At 39.3% G+C, this 21069-nt stretch overlaps 2 protein-coding genes across 5 annotated transcripts in view; one reads left to right on the top strand and one right to left on the bottom strand.

The window, feature by feature from the left end:
• The window catches only part of LOC309856545 (uncharacterized protein), a 292169-nt gene that overhangs the window by 182898 nt on the left and 88202 nt on the right, over positions 1–21069 (bottom strand). The window lies entirely within an intron of this gene.
• Positions 1–21069, top strand: part of PRRG1 (proline rich and Gla domain 1) — a 155787-nt gene that overhangs the window by 78635 nt on the left and 56083 nt on the right. For all 4 annotated transcript variants that reach the window (XM_082717907.1, XM_082717908.1, XM_082717906.1 and 1 more), the window contains exon 3: positions 10696–10856. In XM_082717907.1, coding sequence (XP_082574033.1) covers positions 10696–10856 — 161 coding nt within the window. The remainder of the gene's footprint in view (positions 1–10695; positions 10857–21069) is intronic.

Here is a 21069-nt window from a genome sequence, read left to right as displayed (position 1 = left end):
CCCCCTCTCTCTCTGCCTGCCTTTCTGCCAACTTGTGGTCTCTGTCTATCAAATAAATAAATAAATAAACCTGTGCCTTTTCCCGTCCCTGTGTTTGGAACCTATGTTCGTATCCTTTGGGCAAATATGAGTAGTGTAAATTCTTGATTGTAGGGTGCTCTGTATTTAACTTTTTGAGGGTCCTCTATACTGTTTTCCAGAATAGTTGTACCAGTTTTCATTCCCACCAATTGTGTAAAAGTTTTCCCCTTTCTCCGTATCCTCCTTGCCAACATTTATTGTTTCCCGTCTTGTTCATTTTAGCCCTTCTGACTGGTGTGACATGGTATGTCATTGTGGCTTTCATTTGTATTTCCCTGAAGCTGAGTAATGTTGAAGCATTTTTTCATGTGACTCTGAGCCATTTGTATGTCTTCTTTGGAGAACTCTCTGTTCATGTAATCTGCCCATTTCTTGACTGGATTTGTTCTTTTTTGGGCGTTGAGTTTGTTCTTTATAGATTTTGGATACTAGCCCTTTATCTGATAAGACTTTTGCAAATATCTTCTCCAATTCTGTAGGTTGTCTTTTAGTTTTGTTGACTGTTTACTTTTCTGTGCAAAAGTTTTTATTATCTTGCTGAGATCCCAATAGTTCATTTTTGCTTTGTTTCCCTTGCCTTTGAAGACATGTCTAGTAAGAAGTTGCTGTGACTGAGGTTTTCTCACTCCAGGATTTTGATGGATTCCTGTCTCACATTTAGGTCTTTCATCCATTTTGAGTTCATTTTTGTATATAGTATAAGAAAGTGGTCTAGATTCAGTCTTCTACATGTGGTTTTCCACTGTTTCCAATATCATTTATTGAAGAGACTGCCTTTTTGCTATTGGATATTCTTTTCTGCTCTGTCAAAGATTAGTTGACCATGGAGCCAAGGGTCCATTTTTGGGTTCTGTATTCTGTTCCATTGGTCTAGGTGTCTGTTTTTGTGCCAGTACCATACTATCATTTTTTTTTAATTTTATTTATTTGACAGAGATCACAAGTAGGCAGCCAGGCAGACAGAGAGGGGAAGCAGGCTCCCCACCAAGCAGAGAGTCCAATGCAGGGCTCGATCCCAGGACCCTGGGATCATGACCCGAGCTGAAGGCAGAGGCTTTAACCCACTTGAGCCACCCAGGCACCCCGAGTACCATACTGTCTTGATGATTACAGCTTTGTAATAGATCTTGAAATCCGGGATTATGAGGCTTCCTGCTTTGCTTTTCTTCTCAACATTCCTTTGGCTATTCAGGGCCTTTTCTGTTTGCATACACATTTTAGGATTATTTGTTCTAGCTCTGAAAAATGTTGGTGTTATTTTGATAGGAATTATATTGAATATGTAGATTGCTTTGGGTAATATAGACACTTTAATTATATTTATTCTTCCAGTCCAGGAGCATGGTATGTTTTCCCATTTCTTTGTGTCTTCCTCAGTCTCTTTCATAAGTGTTCCATAGATTTCAGCATACAGATCTTTGGTTAGGTTTATTCCTAGGTATCTTAGGTTTTTGGTGGAACTGTAAATGGGATCAATGCCTTGATTTCTCTTTCTGCTGTTTCATTATTGGTGTATGCAACAGATTTCTGTACACTGATTTTATATCCTGGAACTTTGCTGAATTCATCACTTCTAGCAATTTTTGGCAGTCTGTTGTGTTTTCTACAGAGTATCCTGTCTTTTGTGAAGAGTGAAAGTGCGACTTCTTCCTTTCCAGTTTGGATGCTTTTTATTTCTTTTTGTTGTCTGATTGCTGTGGCTAGGACTTCTGTTACTGTGTTGAACAACAGTGGTTAAAGTGGGCATCCCTGTTGTGTTACTGACTTTAGCGGATAAGCTCTCAGGTTTTCCTCACTGAGGGTATTAGCTGTGGGTCTTTCATATATGGCCTTTATGATCCTGAGGTATGTTCTTCTATCCTAGTTTCTTGAGGGTGGTTTTTTTTTTTTTAATCAAGAACAGTTGCTGTATTTTGTCCTGCTTTTTCTCCATCCGTTGAGAGATGCAGAACCATCATATGGTTCTTATCCTTTCTTTTATTAATGTGATGCATCACGTTGATTGATTTGCAGATACTGAACCACCTTTGCATCCCAGTGGGATAGAGCCCACTGGATCATGTTGAATAATTCTTTTAATGTACTGTTAGGTCCTATTGGCTGATATCTTTTTGAGAATTTTGACATGCATGTTCATCAGGGATATTGGTCTGGAATTCTCCTTTTTTGTGGGGTCTTTGTCTGGTTTTGGAATCAAGGTAATGCTTGCCTCGTGGAATGAGTTTGGAAGTTTTCCTGCCATTTCTGTTGTTTTGGAATAGCTTCAGAAGAACAGGTATTCATTCTTCTTTAAATGTTTGGTAGAATTTCCCTGGGAAGCCACCTGGCCCTGGACTCTAGTTTTTTGGGAGATTTTTGATTACTGACTCAATTTCTTTGCTGGTTATGGGTCTGTTCAGATTTTGTATTTCTTCCTGTCTCAGTTTTGGTAGTTTTTATGTTTCTAGGAATTTATCCATTTCTTCCAAATTGCCTAATCTGTTGACATAATTGCCCATAATATTATTTTATACTTGTTTGTATTTCTTCAGTGTTGATTGCGATCTCTCCTTTTTCTTTCATGATTTTATTTGGGTTCTTTCTCTTTTCTTTTTGATAAATCTGGGTAAAGGTTCATTAATCTTGTTAATTGTTTCAAAGAACCACCTCCTAGTTTTATTGATCTGTTCTACTGTGTTTTTTTTAAAAATCTCTGTATCATTGATTTCTGCTTTAATCTTTAGTATTTTCCTTCTCCTGCTGGTTTTAGGCTTTATTTGCTGTTTTTTTTTTTCCAGTTCCTTTAGGTTTAAGTTTAGGTTGTGTGTTGGAGACTCTTCTTGCTTCCTGAGAAAGACCTCTATTGCTATATACTTCCACTTATGTCCACCTTTGCTGCATCCTAAAGGTTTTGGATTATCATGTTTTCATTTTTGTTTGCTTCCATATACTTACTTATTTCTTCTTTAATTTCCTGGTTAACCCACTAATTCTTTAGTAGGATGTTCTTTAACCTCCATGTATTTGTGGTCTTTCCAAGCTTTCTTCTTGTGTTTGACTTCAAGTTTCATAGCACTGTGGTCTGAAAATATGCCTGGTATGATCTCAATATTTTTGTGCTGCTTGAAGCCCGATTTGTGACCCAGTATGTGGTCTATTCTGGAGAATGTTCCATGTGCACTCCAAAAGATGTGTACCCTGCTGTTTTAGGATGAAATGCTCTAAATGTATCTATGAAGTTCATCTGGTCCAGAGTGTCATTCAAAGCTATTATTTCCTTGTTGGTCTGTTTAGATTATTTGTCCATTGCTGTGAGTAGAGTGTAGAAGTCTACTACTATTATTATTAATATTAATGAGTTTAAGTTTGCTAATAATTGGATGATATAATTGGCTGCTCCCAAGGTGGGGGCATAAATATCTATAATTGTTAGATCTTCTTTTTGGATAGACCCCTTTATTATGATATAATATTCTTTGTCTCTATTACAGTCTTTAGTTTAAAATCTAGTTTGATATAAGGATTGCTATTCCAGCTTTCTTTTGATGTCCATTATCATGATAAATATTTCTCTACCCTCCTCACTTGCAGTCCAGAGGTGTGTTTGGTTCTAGAATGAGTCTATTGTAAGTAGCATATTTAATCTATTCTAATACCCTATGTCTTTTGATTGGAACATTGAAGTCCATTTACATTCAGAATAATTATTAATAGTTGTGAGTTTAATGCCTTTGTATTGCTTGTAAAGATACTTTCTGTAGATTATGTCTGTTCCTTTCTAATCGTTTCTTCTGGTCTCCCTTTCCTACTTCAAGGGTCCCCTTTAATATCTCTTGCAGAGCTGGCTTAGTGTTCACCAATTCCTTTAGTTTTTGGTTATCTTAAAAACTAAACTCTTTATCTCTCCTTCTATTCTGAATGACAGCCTTGCTGGATATAGTATTCTTATCCAGATATTTTTCCCATTCAGCATGTTGAATACATCATGCCACTTTCTTTTGGCTGGCCACGTTTCTGTGGACTGGTCCGCTGCTAACCTTATGTGTCTACCCTTGTAGGTTAAGGATCTTTTATCCCTAGCAGGTTTCAGAATTCTCTCTTTATCTTTGTATTTGCAAGTTTCACTATGCTCTGTCTTGGTATTAACCTGTTTTTGTTGATTTTGAGGAGAGTTGTCTCTGCCTTTTGCACTGGAATGCCTGTTTCCTTCCCCAGATTATGGAAATTCTCAGCTAAAAATCTGTTCAGATAAGCCTTCTGGCCCTTTTCCCCACTCCTCTATTTCTGGGACTTCTGTGATATAGATATTATTGTGCTTTGTGGAATCACTGAGTTCCATGTTTGTATTTGTAATCTAATAGTTTTCTTTCCAGGTACATAGTATTATCTTCTGTATCACCTATTTATTCCTCCTCTTCCATTCTCGTTGTGATTTCTTCCAGTTAGTTTTGCATCTCAGTTATAGCATTTTTTATTTCAGCCTAACTAGTTTTTAGGTCTTTTATGTCTGCAGCCAGGGTTTCTCTCGTGTCTTATATATTTCTTCCAAGCCCAGCTAGTATTCCTTTAATTAATTAATTAATTAGCTTTTATTTTTCAGAAGGAGTTCTACTCAACAAAAATATGCACTGTTAGCATTAACTGCTCTCCCCAAATCATAAATTTCTCCAAATAGTATATATTTATAATATTCATCATTGGTAAAATTTATTCAAATTCTTCAGTTATTCTCTTTTGGAGAATATTTTGTTTCATAGAGTTCTAAATGATGAAAGAGGTGGTAATCTGTTGCTAATGAGTCAAGTGTGTGTGATGGATATTGCAAAAGCTTATGATCCTATTCATTTATTCCCTATGGTGGTCAGATATTGTCATGGAAAAGTATAGGTCCACCCATGTCTGCTAACCAGTGTTGAGTGTGTTTAGATCCATTTTTGATACATAATTTTAACTTCTTGACAATAAGATGCCTGAGTTAATAGTTTTGCCTGAGTTAAAAGTAATGGAATACTCTCTTTGCAGACCACCATACAGTTACCAGAAACTTCTTTTTGGTTGTAGTGATGGTTTTAACGCGTTTGTGAACTTCATCAACATCCAACCATTTTCCAGACCTCTTACTTTCATTTTTTTGTCAAAGCTTATGCTCCTTTTCAAAATAGGTCTCCGCTCTTCCAAATATTAAAATATTAGACCACCTCTAATCATCTCAGTTTATGATCCTTGTCAGTTGGTTTGTTACCTACCAACAGTCTTACCTTTCCTGTTGCAGCCAGGTATTGAGAAATTCTAGCAGAAACTTCTAAGTCTGGTTCAAGGACTCAAACTGCTGTTTTTTGTTTTGTTTTTTTGTTTTTTGCTTTTTAAGATTTTATTTATTTATTTGTCAGAGAGAGATCACAAGTAGGCGGAGAGGCAGGCAGAGAGAGAGAGAGAAAAGCAGTCTCCCTGCCGAGCAGAAAACCTGATGCAGGGTTTGATCCCAGGACCCTGAGATTGTGACCCAAGCCAAAGGCAGAGACTTTAACCCACTGAGCCACCCAGGTGCCCCTCAAATTGCTGTTTTGAGGTTAGCTTCCACCATGGCTCTTAATTGATCTTTATTTAAAACAGATTTGGGTCTCCCTTGAGGTTCATTTTTCAGACTCACATCTCCAGAATAAAATTTTTCAAACCACCACCGTATAGTCTTTTCACTAACAGAGCCTTCTCCAAAGACAGAATTGATGTTTTTTACTTGATATGGCTGCACAATATCCTAGTTTAAATTCATATAAAAACAGTATTCACAAATATTTCAAAGATAAGGTACTATTCACTTATGTAAAAGGTGATGATTTCTCTGAGTGTTTTACTTGTCCCACCCTGTGGCACAAGATTTACATGCAGCAGTCACCTGTTGGTCACACTCGGTGCATGACTTGACCAACTTCACTTTCTTGGTGTGACTTGAAGACTTGGTCATCTTTAGCAGTGGTGACGGTGGCAGCAGCAGCAACTTGGACTCCCTTAAGCCTAGCTAGTATTCTTATGGCTGTTGTTCTAAATTCTTGTTTAGATACAGTGCTTATATCTGTTGGGAACTAATCCCTGGCTGTGATTTCTTCTTGATCTTTGTTTTGGAGAGATTTCTTCCATCTCGTCATTATGTCTAGGTTTCTGTCTTTTGCATTTTGAAAGCTTGTTGTGTTTCCTGCTCCTTAGTGTGGGACTATATTAAGGGTTCATACACTGTCTAGGGCCTGGTGCTTCAGGAAGTGTTTCCAGTGTGTGCTGTGTGCACTCAGCCATTGTGTTTTGGCTGCTATTTCCCACAGGTCAGTCCTCTGCAGAGCTCCTCCTTGTTTCAGTGGAGAGTGTTTGGACCTTGATGTAGGTGTGCTTTTATTTGTTTGATAAGCCTGATTTTTAAAAAATAAAGAAGAAGAACCCTGATCCAAGAAAAGAGTAAAGGAAAAAGAACAAAACAACAAAGAAACAAGAAATTGTAAGCCTGATTCCAAAGAAAAAGAAAGAAAGAAGGAATAAAGAAAGAAAAGAAGCCTGATTCAAAAAATGAAAAAAGTCAACAAGTAAAACAGCAATTGAACAAAAAACTATAAGCCTGTTTTGAAAGACAAAAAAAAAAAAAAAAGAAAGAAAAATAAATTTTTAAAAATTTAAAAATAATTTAAAAAAAGAAAGTCTGGTCCTATTTCCACCAGAACTAAAGCTGAGGCTTTGGAGCGCTCTCTGATCAGTAGACTTGGTACATGCAGAGGACCTATGTTGGTCTTCTGAGGGAGGGGCGGGCTGCACTGGCTCACAGACAGACCTGCCTTACTGTGGATGCCCTGGCCTGGGCAGGGGCATGGGGTTTGGCGTAAGCAACTTCATTCTCCACTGCAGGGGCTGTGTTTTTCTCTCTGAAGTCGGACCTTGCTGGTAGGAGCTGGGGTGGAAATGGTGTCACCCACCTTCTCAACCTGAGGGGAGGGGAATTCACAGCTGCTACCGTTCGGGAGGCCCTCACAGAGAAGCGAACAATCTCCCCTCCTTTGTTCCAGGCTTTTTTCAGATCCCTGAACTGAAAGCAGTTCTGTGTTTTATCTCTGGCCAGTGGCTGGGATTCAAAATTCCAAATCTTACGTGACCTGGCAAGGTGCAGGCCCGCTGCCCTTCCCTAGAGGAGAGCCTTTCAGCGCTGCGTCCCGCACCATTCTGCCCCATGAAAGCAGTCCCACTGCTGTGCTGGTGCCGGAGTCTGTGGTGAAGCACAGCAAAAAGTTGTCCCCTGCTGTTTAATGGCTGCTCTATGGCTCCTGGCAGGCCTTTTGTCTTTGGAGAGGCAATATACACTCTTGCAAATGTACTACAGGAAGGGGAGCGCTCTCTCGCTCTCTCGCTCTCTCTCGGTGTGACTCAGGGGATCCCCACACCACAGTGTTTTGCAGGAGCCCTACTGTTCTCTCCGCTCTCTCCCTCTCTCCGTAGCTCCATGAAAAGGGCTGCCTCCTCCTGGAGGCACTGCGGCTTTCCTCTTTCTCAGTTCATGTCTGCGAACCTCTTATCTGCCACATTCTCTTCCTCCAATTGTGCAGATTGTTTGCTTAATCCTTAGATCGATTTCCTAGTTGTTTGAAATGACGTGATGTTGATCTCGCTCTGTTCAGGGGATGCGGCGAGCTTAGAGTCCCCCTACTACTCTGCCACCATAACTCTCCGGGTGGTATCTTCTAATTGACCAAATTTATTTGGCAAATGAGATAAAATCTACTTGTGAGCATATTCTACATAGACTTCTCAGTATTATCTTACCTTGTCGCCCAGTACAAGAAGTACAAATACTATGTTTGTGGAATGCTCTTGGTAATTTGACTAGGCTGGGATTAGAGAGCTGTGTTCTGCTATACATTACCTTAGAGCTGCTTAACTTTCTGAATTAGCCTTCTTTCTGGTTGCAAGGGTGGCTGCTTTCCTTGACCCCCTTTTCCATGTAGATAGTACATAAGAAAATTGTTTCTGAGGAGAATTATTTTTTCTCTTAAAGTCTTAAACTACATCGTTGTTGATTGTTTGGTTTGTTTTCAAGAAAACTGCCCCAAATCCAGGGATATCTTAGACTGTATTAAGGAATCTATTGCATTTAAAAACAAGGGAGCAGACATTCAGGACCAGTTTTACACTTGTCAGACCACTCATAGAATACTGCACTCAGTGTAGAACACTATTTTATGAAATAAAGATGGTGCAGACTCTATTTTATATGGCCAACAGATGAAGAATCCAAGCAGGTCTGCTAAGTATCAAAAGAGAAGCTTCAGTGGAAATCAGTTACTGTCTTCATGTATTAGGTGGTCTGTTTATTGAAGGGAATTGTATGTCATTTCAGAAGGCATAAATAAGACCAACGGCTAGAAAGTTGTTAATTCAGTGAAATGTTCTTTGATAAAGGGCTCTGTAATCAAATATGACAAATGTATGTATCATATTTCTGTTCTAGAATTTTGCAGATACAGGTTAAATACATGTTAGGGTCCCTAAAAAATCATGCAGTGAAACATCTTGCTAAATTTGTTAATGCCAACATTCCATTGTAGTTAGACCAGCAGCACCAGCATTACCTGGAAATGTATTAGAATTGTATCTTTCGGGGCGCCTGGGTGGCTCAGTGAGTTAAAGCCTCTGCCTTCAGCTTAGGTCATGATCTCAGGGTCCTGGGATCAAGCCCCACATCAGGCTCTCTGCTCAGCGGGGAGCCTGCCAGTCCCGCCCCCTGCCTACTTGTGATTTCTGTCTGTCAAATAAATAAATAAAATCTTAAAAAAATAAAAAAGAAATGTATCTTTCTTAGCTCTACCCCAGACCTATAGAATCAGAAGCTCTGGGAGCTGGGCCCAGTAACCTCAGTGATAATAAGTCCTCAAGAGGATTCTGATGCTGCAAATGTGAGAAGTATTGCTAGAAAATTTCTGTTTTTTTCCCAATTCAGCAGCACCCTTTTCATTTCTTTTGTACTACTTGCCACAGTTTTTGTTTTTTACAATTTCTTCTAATGATATTCTTTGACTCAATAGTTCATTTTTATAGATAGCTATCCTTCTGTGGTATAGAAGGAAGGAAACTCTTATGAAAGGCTTACCATAGTTTTCAGCCTAATGTAGGTGCCATCCAGGTGGTTTGGATACTGTGAAGAATCTTAAGTAATGAATCCATATCTTCTATGAAGAGAAATACTCATTTCTCTGAGGTAAACCTTAAGTTCATTGGTACTGTTGACATTTTTAAAAGAGCATTTATTGTTTTTCATTTACCTTAAAATGTTTTTTGTTAAATGTAGACTTTAACATCTTAAAATAATCTGTAATGTGCCATTTCTGGGTGGCTCAGTGGTTAAGGCCTCTGCCTTCGGCTCAGGTCATGATCCCAGGGTCCTGGGATCTAGCCTCACATCGGGCTCTCTGCTCAGCAGGGAGCCTGCCTCCTCCTCCTCTCTCTCTCTGCCTGCCTCTCTGCCTACTTGTGATCTGTCTGTCAAATAAATAAAAAATCTTAAAAAAAATCAATAAGATTAGAGACTTCTCTGATTTCCTTGCATTAGCAGAGATCAAATTCTTGTAGCATTGTATTTATCTATACAAAGAAGTATGAATGGCACTTTCAGAACAATGAAATTACAGTTTAAAATGATTATGTAAAATTAAAAATAATTCCCCATAAGTGTACCTGTAACTAGTGCCTTATTTATTTCAGGGGATATCATAAATGTGTATTTTGAGTGTTTATATGAAATGCTTCTATAAGTCATATGGAAGAATTTTCTTTTTCTATAGGACAGTGAAATTGGGTTGACTTATTAAAATATCACAATATATTTAACTTAAATGTATTTAGGAAAAAGTATTAGTGTTCCTTGGAATGAATTATGGCCAAATTCATCTAAATTTCTTGATATTGTTTTGTCAGCTTTTCTTTTCATACAAGTAAGGGTTCCCTGGGTTTGTATTACTAGGGCAGTTGGAACTTTATTTTTATTTAGGTGGACAGAGACTGGTAGTCTGGAGATTGGATTTTGATTTGGTTGCTGGTGTCCAACAGCACAATGCCTGGATGCATCCACTTACAACACTGGGTATAAGTGGTGCACTATTACTGTATTTAGACACCGATGGTTAGGGGCACCTGGGTGGCTCAGTGGGTTAAAGCCTCTGCCTTCGGCTCAGGTCATGATCTCAAGGTCCTGGGATCGAGCCCCACATCGGGCTCTCTGCTTAGCAGGGAGCCTGCTTCCCCCGCCCTCTCTGCCTGCCTCTCTGCCTACTTGTGATCTCTGCCTGTCAAATAAATAAATAAAATATTAAAAAAAAATAAAATAAACACCAGTGGTTGGTAGGAATGTGCTAAAGTCTGAATCTATGTCCTGCACCTGTCCCTGCCCAGGGCAACTGCTACTGCGAAAGGACATGCTCACAAGAGGAGGAGGGCAGCACAGGTGGTGGTCTGGAGTTAATGTTACGTCGTTGCTGACTCAGGGGAAGAGGTTGAAGATGCTGGCCGTGGTTTCTAAAGAGTACCTAGCAGTTGTCACCTTGTGCATTAAGTTTCTGCATGTTTCTCAAATTAAAATTTTATGCTTATGATTTTATCTCTTCTTAGTTTTCCTCACAGGAGAAAAAGCCAATTCAGTATTGAAACGCTACCCAAGAGCGAATGGACTTTTTGAAGAAATAAGACAGGGCAACATTGATCGTGAGTGCAAGGAAGAAATCTGCACATTTGAAGAAGCAAGAGAAGCTTTTGAAAATACGGAGAAAACTGTAAGTATCTTGGCATTTTTTACGAACCGTTCAGAGCTTTGCCTACCTTTTGGATGTAGGTTTGCAATCTGCATTCCTGAATTGTGGGCACTGCTGTCAGTTACAGATCGATCCCAAATCACGTTTGTGAAGAACTCTGGAATGGCATCGAAGTAAGGATACTCTGTGGATGGGAGGCAGGTTCACTTCCCTGTGTGCTGATCTGTCTTTGAGGGCCCCTGTTTCCCCAGGACCCTGCTGAGCCGAGACTGATCAGCCTAGCAAGCGGGGAGGGCTTGTGTCACATGAGGCTGTGATGGGGAGAGTGACCGTATCATCACCTTACTCTGCCACATCAGTGAGAAGGTGTGGAGGAACCTAACACATACTGACGCTGTCTTAAAATCTCTCACTTCTTGGGGTGTCGGGGTGGTTCAGGTGGTTTAAGTTTCCAGCTCTTGGATTTCAGCTCAGGTCATGATCTCAGGGTCCTGGGATTGAGCCCACATCAGGCTCCACACTCAGCAGGGAGTCTGCTTAAGGATTCTATCTCCCCCACTGCCCCTCCTCCATGCTCTCTCTCTCTAAAATAAATAAATCTTTAAAAAATATCTTTTACTTCATGTACAAATGAGAACATATCCATATTCAAACTACCTACCCCACTCTGAAGAATACTCCTTACTTCTTACTCTAGATGGCATGCTATTCAAGGAGAGCAGAAATGGGAAAGCAAAAGGCAGTGGTATCAATTCTGTGGCACTGCTTTGCAGTTGAAAATGGCATTACCAGGGGTTAGCCATTATATAAAGATCCATTTTTGTGCACTGACCAAGAAAGTAACACTAGGTGCTAAACACGTGATGTCAGATGTGCTTAGTGGGATATCAATTATATCTCAGAAGCAGCCAATATAGCAGTTTTGAAGAAGAGGGTTTGTCTGCTTTTAAAGATTTATTTATTTATTAGAGAGAGAGAGAGAGAGACTATGAGTAGGGGGAGGGGCAGAGGGAGGAGAATCTCAAGCAGACTATCTGCTCACCATGGAGCCCAGCCCAGGGTTTGATCCCACAACTCATGAGATGACAAGTTGGATGCTTAACCCACTGAGCCACTCAGGTGCCCCAGAGAAAGAGGTTCTGATTTTTTTGTTAGGCAGAAAAGGACCCAGAAGTTACGAGGAAGGAGTTCAAGGAGAGAGGATCAGGGAAGCACCATCATTGGATTCCAGTGTGCAAAGCAGAAGCAAAGTCAGTGTATAAATTGATAAGCTGTGAGCATCAGTTTCTATATTTGTACTTATTTTTTATTGATGTATAATTGACATACTCTATTAGTTTCAGGTATATACCATAGCAACCGGACAGTTGCATACATTACTTAATGGTCACCACCACAGTAGGCATCTTCTGTCACCATGCAGTGTTGTCACAGTATTACTGGCTGTATTCCCTCTGCTGTACTTTTTATCACTGTGACTTAGTTTATATCTGGAAGTTTGTGCCTCTTAATCCTTTTTATCTATTTTGCTCATCCCCCATCTGCCTCCCCTCTGGCAACCACGTTTGTTGTCCGTATTTAGGGTCTGTTTGCTTGTTTTTCAGGTTCCACATATAAGTGAAATCATATAGTGTTTATCTTTCTCTGCCTCATTTATTTCACTTAGTTCAATACCGTCTAGGCCTGTTCATGTTGTTGCAAATGACAAGATCGCATTCTGGCTTATGGCTGAGTAGTGTTCCACTGTGTGTGTGTATACCACTTCTTTGTTTTTTTTTTTATTGTATTATGTTAGTCACCATAAACTACATCATTACTTATCTGTTTGTTTATCCTTGAACACTTAGGTTGCTTCTGTATCTTGGCTACTGTAAATATTATAGTAAACATTGGCATGCATATATCTTTTTGAATTAGGGTTTTTGTGTTCTTTGGGTAAACACCCAGTAGTGGAATTACTGGGTCATATAATATTTCTTGCTTAATTTTTTTTTAAAGATTTAATGTGAGAGAGACAGAGTATGAGTAGGGGAAGGAGGTGGAGACCAAGGAAGAGGGAGAAGCAGACTTCCCACAGAGCAGGAAACCTGACATGGGGCTCCAACCTAGGACCCTAAGTTCATGACGTGAGCCAAAGGTAGATGCTTAATTGACTGAACCATCTAGGCGCCCTCTGTTTTTAATTTTTTGAGGAGCCTCTATACTGGTTTCCACAGTGGTTGCACCAGTTTACATTTCCACCAACAGTGCATGAGGCTTTCTTCTCTCCACATCCTTTGAAAGCATTATTTCTTGTCTTGTGGATACTAGCCGATCTGACAGCTATGTGGTGATGTCTCATTGTGGTTACGATTTGCATTTCCGTTATGATGAGTGATGTTGGGCATCTTTTCATGTCTCTATTGGCCATCTAAATGTCTTTTTTTGGCAAAATGCTTTTTCTGGTTCTCAGCCCATTTTTGAAATTTGGTTATGTATTTGTTTAAAGTGGTTTTTATTTTTTTATTTATTTTAAATCAAATGTATTTATTTCTTTAGTGACAGAGAGCATGAGTTGGGGGAGGGGCAGAGGGAGGAGAGAAGACTGCACTGAGCATGAAACCTGACTCAGGGCTCAGTCTCACGACCCTGACATCATGATCTTAGCCAAAAGCAAAGTCGGATGTTTAACCAACTGAGCCCCCCAGGTACCCCTAAAGTATTTTTAAAATTTTAAATCCCACAGTTATAAATGAAAAAAACAATCATCTACAGTCCTGTCATGCAATCACATACACTGTTGGCCTTTTAGTTTCTTTCCAGCTATTTTGCCGTGCACCTGCTTAGTTCTCATTTGTTTTATTTTACACCTTTTTATTTTCCTTCTTATGAAATTAATATATGGCCATTATAGAGAAATTTAAACTATAGTAAAACATGAATAAAATCATTTCAGTTTTTAGCACCGTCAGTTTTCAAATTTTGGCATATATTATTCTAGCCTATTTTTAATATACAGATAATTTTTAAAAGTAAGATTATAGTATCAATAGTGCTTTATAGCATGCAGCCTTTAATAAAATCTGGTTCATGTTTTTCAAACAAGCAAAGCTTAGTTTTTGATATTACCTTTTTTCAAAAAATACAAATTTTAGATATTCTACCATAATTTTCATAAAGCTAATGACTTTTCTTCCTGCTTTATCATTCTTCTGTAATGGAAAGGTAAGAACTTTAGTGGGAAGATATTTTGAAATTATGTAAATCTTCTCTTCTTCATCAGCTTATTACTCAGTAGTTTTAACATCTTCTCTTGATGATTCTTGACCAACTCAATAAAATCATAGTTGCTAAATGGTGATTTCTAACTTCATCATATGTACATTTATTGGTTGGCATTCCACTATGGGCAGGAACTTTCCTGTTATCTAGCTGTCTATCTGTCTGTCTATCTTTTAGTACAGACTCCAAGATTACTTTATATCAATGAACTGTAATCTCTTACTGTCACTATTTTGATCAGATTGTCCCAAATTGGGTTAATGGAAGTTTCTTTAATTTCAAACTGGCTTCTCTGTCTTTTTGAATTATCATTTTATTTACTTTTTTTTTATTTGAGAGCGAGCACATGCATGTGCACACGGTTGGGGGAGAGGGAGAGAGAGAATCTTATGCAGGCTACATGCCCAGGGCAAAGTCTGACTTGCAGCTTGATCTCACAACCCTGAGGTCTTGACCTGAGCTGAAATCGAGTCAGATGCTTAACCCACTGAGCCACTCAGGCATCCCCGCTTATGGCTTTTTTTAAATGCAATTTTTTTTTTTTTTTAGGTGGGCTCCACACACAATGTGGGGTTTGAAATTTCAACCCTGGGATCAAGAGTTAGATACTCTACTGAATGAGCCACCCAGGTGTCCCTGCAAGTGTTCTTTCCATTTTTATTGTAGCCATAAATTAAACACATTTTATTGAATGTGGATTTTTGTTCATAGTGGAAAAGCCTTCTACACCATAGTTAGAGAGGAATTCACACAGTTTCTTCTCATATACTTGAGTTTTTACATTTAGATCTCTGATTCACTCACTAGTTTATTCTTTAGTATAGTGTGAGTTATGGATATGATTTTTTTCACGTGGCTATAGAGTTGTCCAAAGACCATTTCTTTAAAAAAAAAATCCCGGGGCGCCCGGGTGGCTCAGTGGGTTAAAGCCTCTGCCTTCGGCTCAGGGTCCTGGGATCTCAGGGTCCTGGGATCGAGCCCCACATCGGGCTCTCTGCCCAGCAGGGAACCTGCTTCCTTCTCTTTCTCTGCCTGCCTCTCTGCCTACTTCTGATCTCTGTCTGTCAAATAAATGAAATCTTTAAAAAAAACAAAACAAAACTTCTAAAAAAAAAAATCCCTCTTTGCTTCAGTGATTTTTCGTTGCCCTTATGCATCTTAGTGCTTCTCTGTATCTTCCTGCCCACAGAGACAGGATGCTGCATTTCAGCAGTCTTTGAAGCAAAGAGAAGAAACTCCTTCAGCAGTTGCTCAAGCAGTTCTCCGTCTTCTCCAGCATCACCTTTCTTCTCTGTAGATTCATTCTCATTAGTCTACACACCCTTAAAAAGAACTCCCTTCACCCCTCATCCCGCTCCAACAACTACCTCGTATCTTGAAACTGTTCTGCCTGTACTCAGCTCCCCTGGTGAGGTTTCCCAGTGCCATGGTTTGGAAGGCTAACGATCCAAATTTATATCATGGAGGGCCACCCTGAACTGCAGAACTGTGTGACTCACTGCTTACTCAGCATCTCCTCCAGGATTTGAATACATTTCTTAAAGTCAGCCTAAAAAATTCATGTTCCTTCCCCCTACATCTGCTTCTGCCACAGCCCTCCTGATTTCAGTGAATGGTAACTCTGTCTGTCCATCTCTTTGCTAAGCCCCCAAACCTTGTTGTCATCCCTGACTCTTCTCTGTTTCACAGGCACAACCCTTCTGCTGATAGTGTTGATTCTAACATGAAAATGTATTCAGAATCTAGCCACTTTTCACCACTCTACCTGTTACCACTTTACATTCCAAGCCACCGTCCCTTATCTGTATGATTTCTTGGCGCCCTAAAAACAGCAGGCCAGAGTGATCCTTTAAAGTGTCTTCTCTGAAATGTTCCGTCTTCCTCAGTAAACGTCCGAGTGCTCAGCCCCAAGGCACTGTACTGGCAGTCCCTGTCCCTCTCCTCCACACCTTCGCTGTGGCTGCAGTTATTTCTTTACCACATCTCCTCTGGCACTCCGCCCCTCTCTCACTTCGCTGTGGCTTTCTTGTGGCTCCTTGGAAATACACCGCGCTCGTCCTGCCGGTGTACTCACAGTGCATGACTTTGGCACTTGTGCTTTTCTCTTCCAGATAGATATGTCCGAGCTCCCTCACCACTCTCAGATCAAGTTCACTTTCTCAGCAAGAACGCATCCTACCTTAAATTGTAACCTCTTCCCCTTCTCTGAATTATTTTTCTTCCAGCACTTCTCACCATCTGACAGTTGATTTTATTTATTGTTGCTCTCTCGTGAGAACTATTAGCTCTACGACAGCAGCATTTCTTGTCTGTTTTAGTCATAGCTGTGGTCCTTAGCATATAGAACAGTGCTGGCATATAATAGGAATTAATTAAATATTTGATGTATGAATGAAGAATGAATGACTGGGTTAGCATATTATGAGGTACGTTTATTTCATAGGAAGTAGTGACTTAACACAAATTAACTGAGAGATGTGAGCTTAATTTTAAAAGCTTTTTAATTATTATACTGGTATTAGGTTCCTTTCCTTTATGGTTTATAGCTTGCCCTCTGAGTTAGTTTATGCCATGAAAGCCATACCATTCACAATAAGATGTGCCTAAAGTTTTTTAGTTTCATAAATATAGTAGAAGTAGCATTCTGGTCCTTGATCTGCTTCAGAATAGTGTTTGTTACATGTTAAGAAGGATCTGCTCTGTGTTAAGAAGTACTGAACACAGTTTCATCTTTGAAGTTCATGACTGATGAATTCTGGAAGTGCAGAAAATGATTGACTTTTGGGATTTGCATTTTGCACTTAGACTACTTATTAACTATCTTTTTGTTTACTAAAATTTATTTCTCATTTGTACATATGTACGAATATGTATTCATACAAATTTTCATCACCCCCAAGTCTGAACTGTGTTAATTTAGAAGTATGCTTTCAGTAGGATATGGTGGGATTTTTTTTGGTAATTTTTTATGTAATTGGAACACAAGTCTAATTATAACATATAGTGGAAGAAAATGCAGTTCATGGTTCTCATTCTCATTCTCACCATGTAGAAATTTGGTCAGATTTAATCAGATTTGTCTGCTGAGTACCTGCTATAGAAAAGACATGGGACATAAAACAGTGAATAAGCTGACCCTCCATTGTGGCATTTGAGATATGACAGAGACAGCGAACATACATACAGAATCTCACATTTGTGGGACTTGAGAGTACGTGGACCTGATTTGGTGTCTCAACTCTGCCACCTACTGACTCTAGTGCTTTGTGCAAACATTTTACCTTTCTAGGAAGGCATTGATTTCTGTGTCTTTTAAAAAGTAGAAATTATACCTACACCATTAGGTTTGAGGCTGTGCACTTAGCTTAGTGGTTGGCACAGAGGATGCTCTCAATAAATAAATTCTGTTCTAGTTTTTAAGGTCCTGCATTACAGTCACTTTATTTCAGAATCATTATTTGATCTCTTCCATTATTTCCTATTTTCCTCTCTATTGGCCCATCAAAGTACTTTGCATGCTAGAATTTTAAATTTTGATCTAACATAAAATATAATTCTTTAAAACAACTATTTGAGGACTTTTCGTCACGTATTAATTCTGGTTTATTTGTGCTTGACTTTCAAAACGGTTGTCCTCAAACTTTACTAGATTGTATAAGACTCAGATTGGCTACTTGTCAAAACTGCATAGTTCCACTTAGCATCCAGATCTGGGTTTCCAATACTATTCCAAGTAAAAGGAACCATGACTGTTTAGGGAAATGGCCAAGTCTAGGGCTGGGGCAGGGAGAATACAAGACGAACTAGAGTATACTGTAGTATTAGAAAGTAAGGAAGTGCTAAAAACAACGAATGGGAGCATGTCCCAGGGACATAGGAGCCAGTATGAAGGAAGTCTTGGTAGTCAAAGCTGGAACAATTTGAGTCACAGAGCAAGTAATACAGTGTAATTATAAATTATAAATTATAAATTATAATTAGCATATTAGCATATAGAACAGTGCTATTTATAAATTATAATTATAACCCCAAAATTATATATAATTATAACCCAAAGCATACAGTAAATACATATGTGTCCACAATGATATGAATGAATGAAAAAATAAATAGCTGCGAAAAATATACAGTACACAAGGATTCCAAGTTATATATGAGATACTCCCCTTTCAAGGAGGCACAGCTCAATTCTCTGCTTTTCTTGTGTGTGGTTTGGACTTAATGATCTGCTCCCAAATAACAGAGTATGGGAAGTGCTGGGAAATAACTTTACCGTGGAGAAACCTGGCAAACACTACCTTGATCATGTGATCAACGTTCGCACCATCAGTGATAAGTCATGTATAGCATGTGATGAGAAGGAATTCACTTCTGTGGTATTTTCCCCCACATAATCTCAGTGGGATCATGAGAGAATTACCAAAGACTTCCAAATTGAGAGACATTCTACAAAATACCTGGCTCCTCAAAACAAGATCATAAAAAAGAAGACTGAGAAACTGTCACAGACCAGAGGAGACTGAATAAATGATTAAATGAAATATGGGTCAAAAGGTCTTTAATGGAAAAACTAGTGAAATCAAAATCTTTTGTTAATACTTACAGACGGGTACTGGTTCACTAATTCTTTTTTATTTTATTTTATTTGTTTATTTGAGAGAGAATGAGTGAGAGAGCATGAGAGAGGGGAAGGTCAGAGGGAGAAGCAGACTCCCCAAGGAGCTGGGAGCTCGATGCGGGACTCCATCCTGGAAGTCCGGGATCATGACCTGAGCCGAAGGCAGTCACTCAACCAACTGAGCCACCCAGGTGCCCTGGTTCATTATTTCTAAGAAATGTACTATCCCAATGTAGGATGCTTATGTTTGGGGATCCTGGCTGAGGAGTATAGGAAAATGCTCTGTACTGTCTTTGCAACTTCACTGTAATATAAAATTACTGCAAAATAAAAAAGCTTAGTTTAAAAATTCATAGTTCAGGGTCCACAGGTCTCCACGGGGCAAGGAAACCTGCTTTAAAGAGCAGTCTTAGGTATTCTAATGCACATGGTCAGCAGATCACATTTTATAAGATCGTAAAGCACGATAAGATCTAAAACCACGTAGCTGGAGTACTCAGAGAGCTTTGCAGTGTGTGGTATTTTCAGGGTTGTGGATGACTGGGGTGTCCTGACTCGGTGCATCATGCCAAGTCTTTATCCCATTCCCTGTGTCCTCCATGCTCCACTCTACCCCCATGCTGTGGTTGCATCTTAGAAACTGAGTCAGTAATATCCAAGGGTTTTAGATCTAGGCCAGTGATTGCCTTTTAGATAATACCTATCATTCCAAAGTGTTGCTATTAAAACTGGTCTTCTATGAAAATTGCTGAAAGAGTAACTGAAGAACTCTGCAGAGCCCCTTACTACTAGATGTTGTTAACAAAAGCTACACTGGAAATTTCTGAATTTACAGCCCGTGGCAAGAGGTAGCATGTAGACACCTTTGTGTGGAGACAACAATTAAAAGAAGTGTTCCATGTCTGAGGTGTTTCAGACTTGGTCACTAGTTCCCCAGAGATTTCTCATCACACGTGTGGGCAGAAACTCAGATTCTTTGGCATTGTTAAGGAAGCTCCTATTTCACTAAGCCTCTAATGGCATTTGAGCCACTTACTCACAGCTTTGCCCTTTGAGGGATGAGGGACTCCGGGAAGGAAAGGAGGTAGGAGTTGAGTTTGGGCATAGACGTGTAGGGGCAGACATGGAGCATTGCTGCCACCATCTCCCAGCCATACTCTGCATTTTCATCCACATCTTCCCACACGTTCTCTAGACCTATCCCAAGACCCTCTGGGGGAGCCAGATGTGAAATTTCCCTTCAACCACATGAGAATCGTTTCCTGGGGCTCCTGCAGGTATCCTCCTTTTTTTGGGATCTCTTGAGAATAAGATAATAAGTTATGCAGGGCCAAAGTATGTTTGTGTGTATTTTGAAAATCCTCATCTTGTTCCTGGTCTTAGAGGAAAAGTCTCAATTTTTTACCACCGAATATGCTTTTAGCTGTGGGTCTGTCACATATGGCCTTTATTATGTTGAGGTGTGTTCCCTCTCAACCCACTTTGTTGAGAGTTTTTATCAGGAATGGTGTTGGGTTTTGTCAAATGCTTTTTCTGCATCTATTGTGTTGTAAAGATTTTATTTGAGAGAGAGAAAACACGTGTGAGTGTGCACACGTCAGTAGGGGGAGGTGCGGAGGGAGAGGGAAGAGCAGATTCCCCAATGAACTCAAGCCCAGGTGACCTGAGCCAAAGACAGATACTTAACCGACTGAGCCATATGGTATATCATACCAGTTGATTTGCAAACACTGAACCATCCTTACAACCCCGGAATGAATCCTACTTGATGATGGTGAATGATCCTTTTAATGCCCTGTTGAATTCAGTTTGCTAATATTTTGTTGAGGATTATTGTATCTATGTTCATCAGGGATATTGGCCTGTAGTTTTTTTGTTTTGTTTTTTAGTGTCTTTGTCTTGATTTCATATCAGAGTAATGCTGGCCTCCTAGAATGAATTGGAAGTGTTAATTCCTCTTCAATTTTTGGAATAGCTTGAGGAGAATAAGGATTGACTCTATTTTAAATGTTTGCTAAAATTCACCTGTGAAGCCATCTGGACTTTTGTTGTTGGAAGTGTTTTGACTACAAAAGTCAATTTCCACACTAGTAATCAGTCTGTTCAGATTTTTTCTTTCTGAGTCAGTTTTGGAAGATTGTATATTTCTAGATATTTATCCATTTTATGTTCACTTCGTTGGCATAAATTTTTCATAGCAATCTGTTATAATCATTGTATTTCTGTGCTGTCAGTTGTTACTTCTCCGTTTCTGATTTTATTTGTGCCCTTTTCTCCCCTGCTTGGTGAATCTGGCTGAACATTTATCGTTTTTGTTTCTTTTTTTCGAAGAACCAGCTCTTAGTTTCATTGATC

This window comes from Mustela nivalis (genome assembly GCF_964662115.1).
Source record: "Mustela nivalis genome assembly, chromosome: X".
Classification (NCBI taxonomy): domain Eukaryota; kingdom Metazoa; phylum Chordata; class Mammalia; order Carnivora; family Mustelidae; genus Mustela; species Mustela nivalis.
The sequence above is the reverse complement of the archived record's forward strand: the minus strand, read 5'-3'. Positions and strand labels throughout refer to the sequence as shown.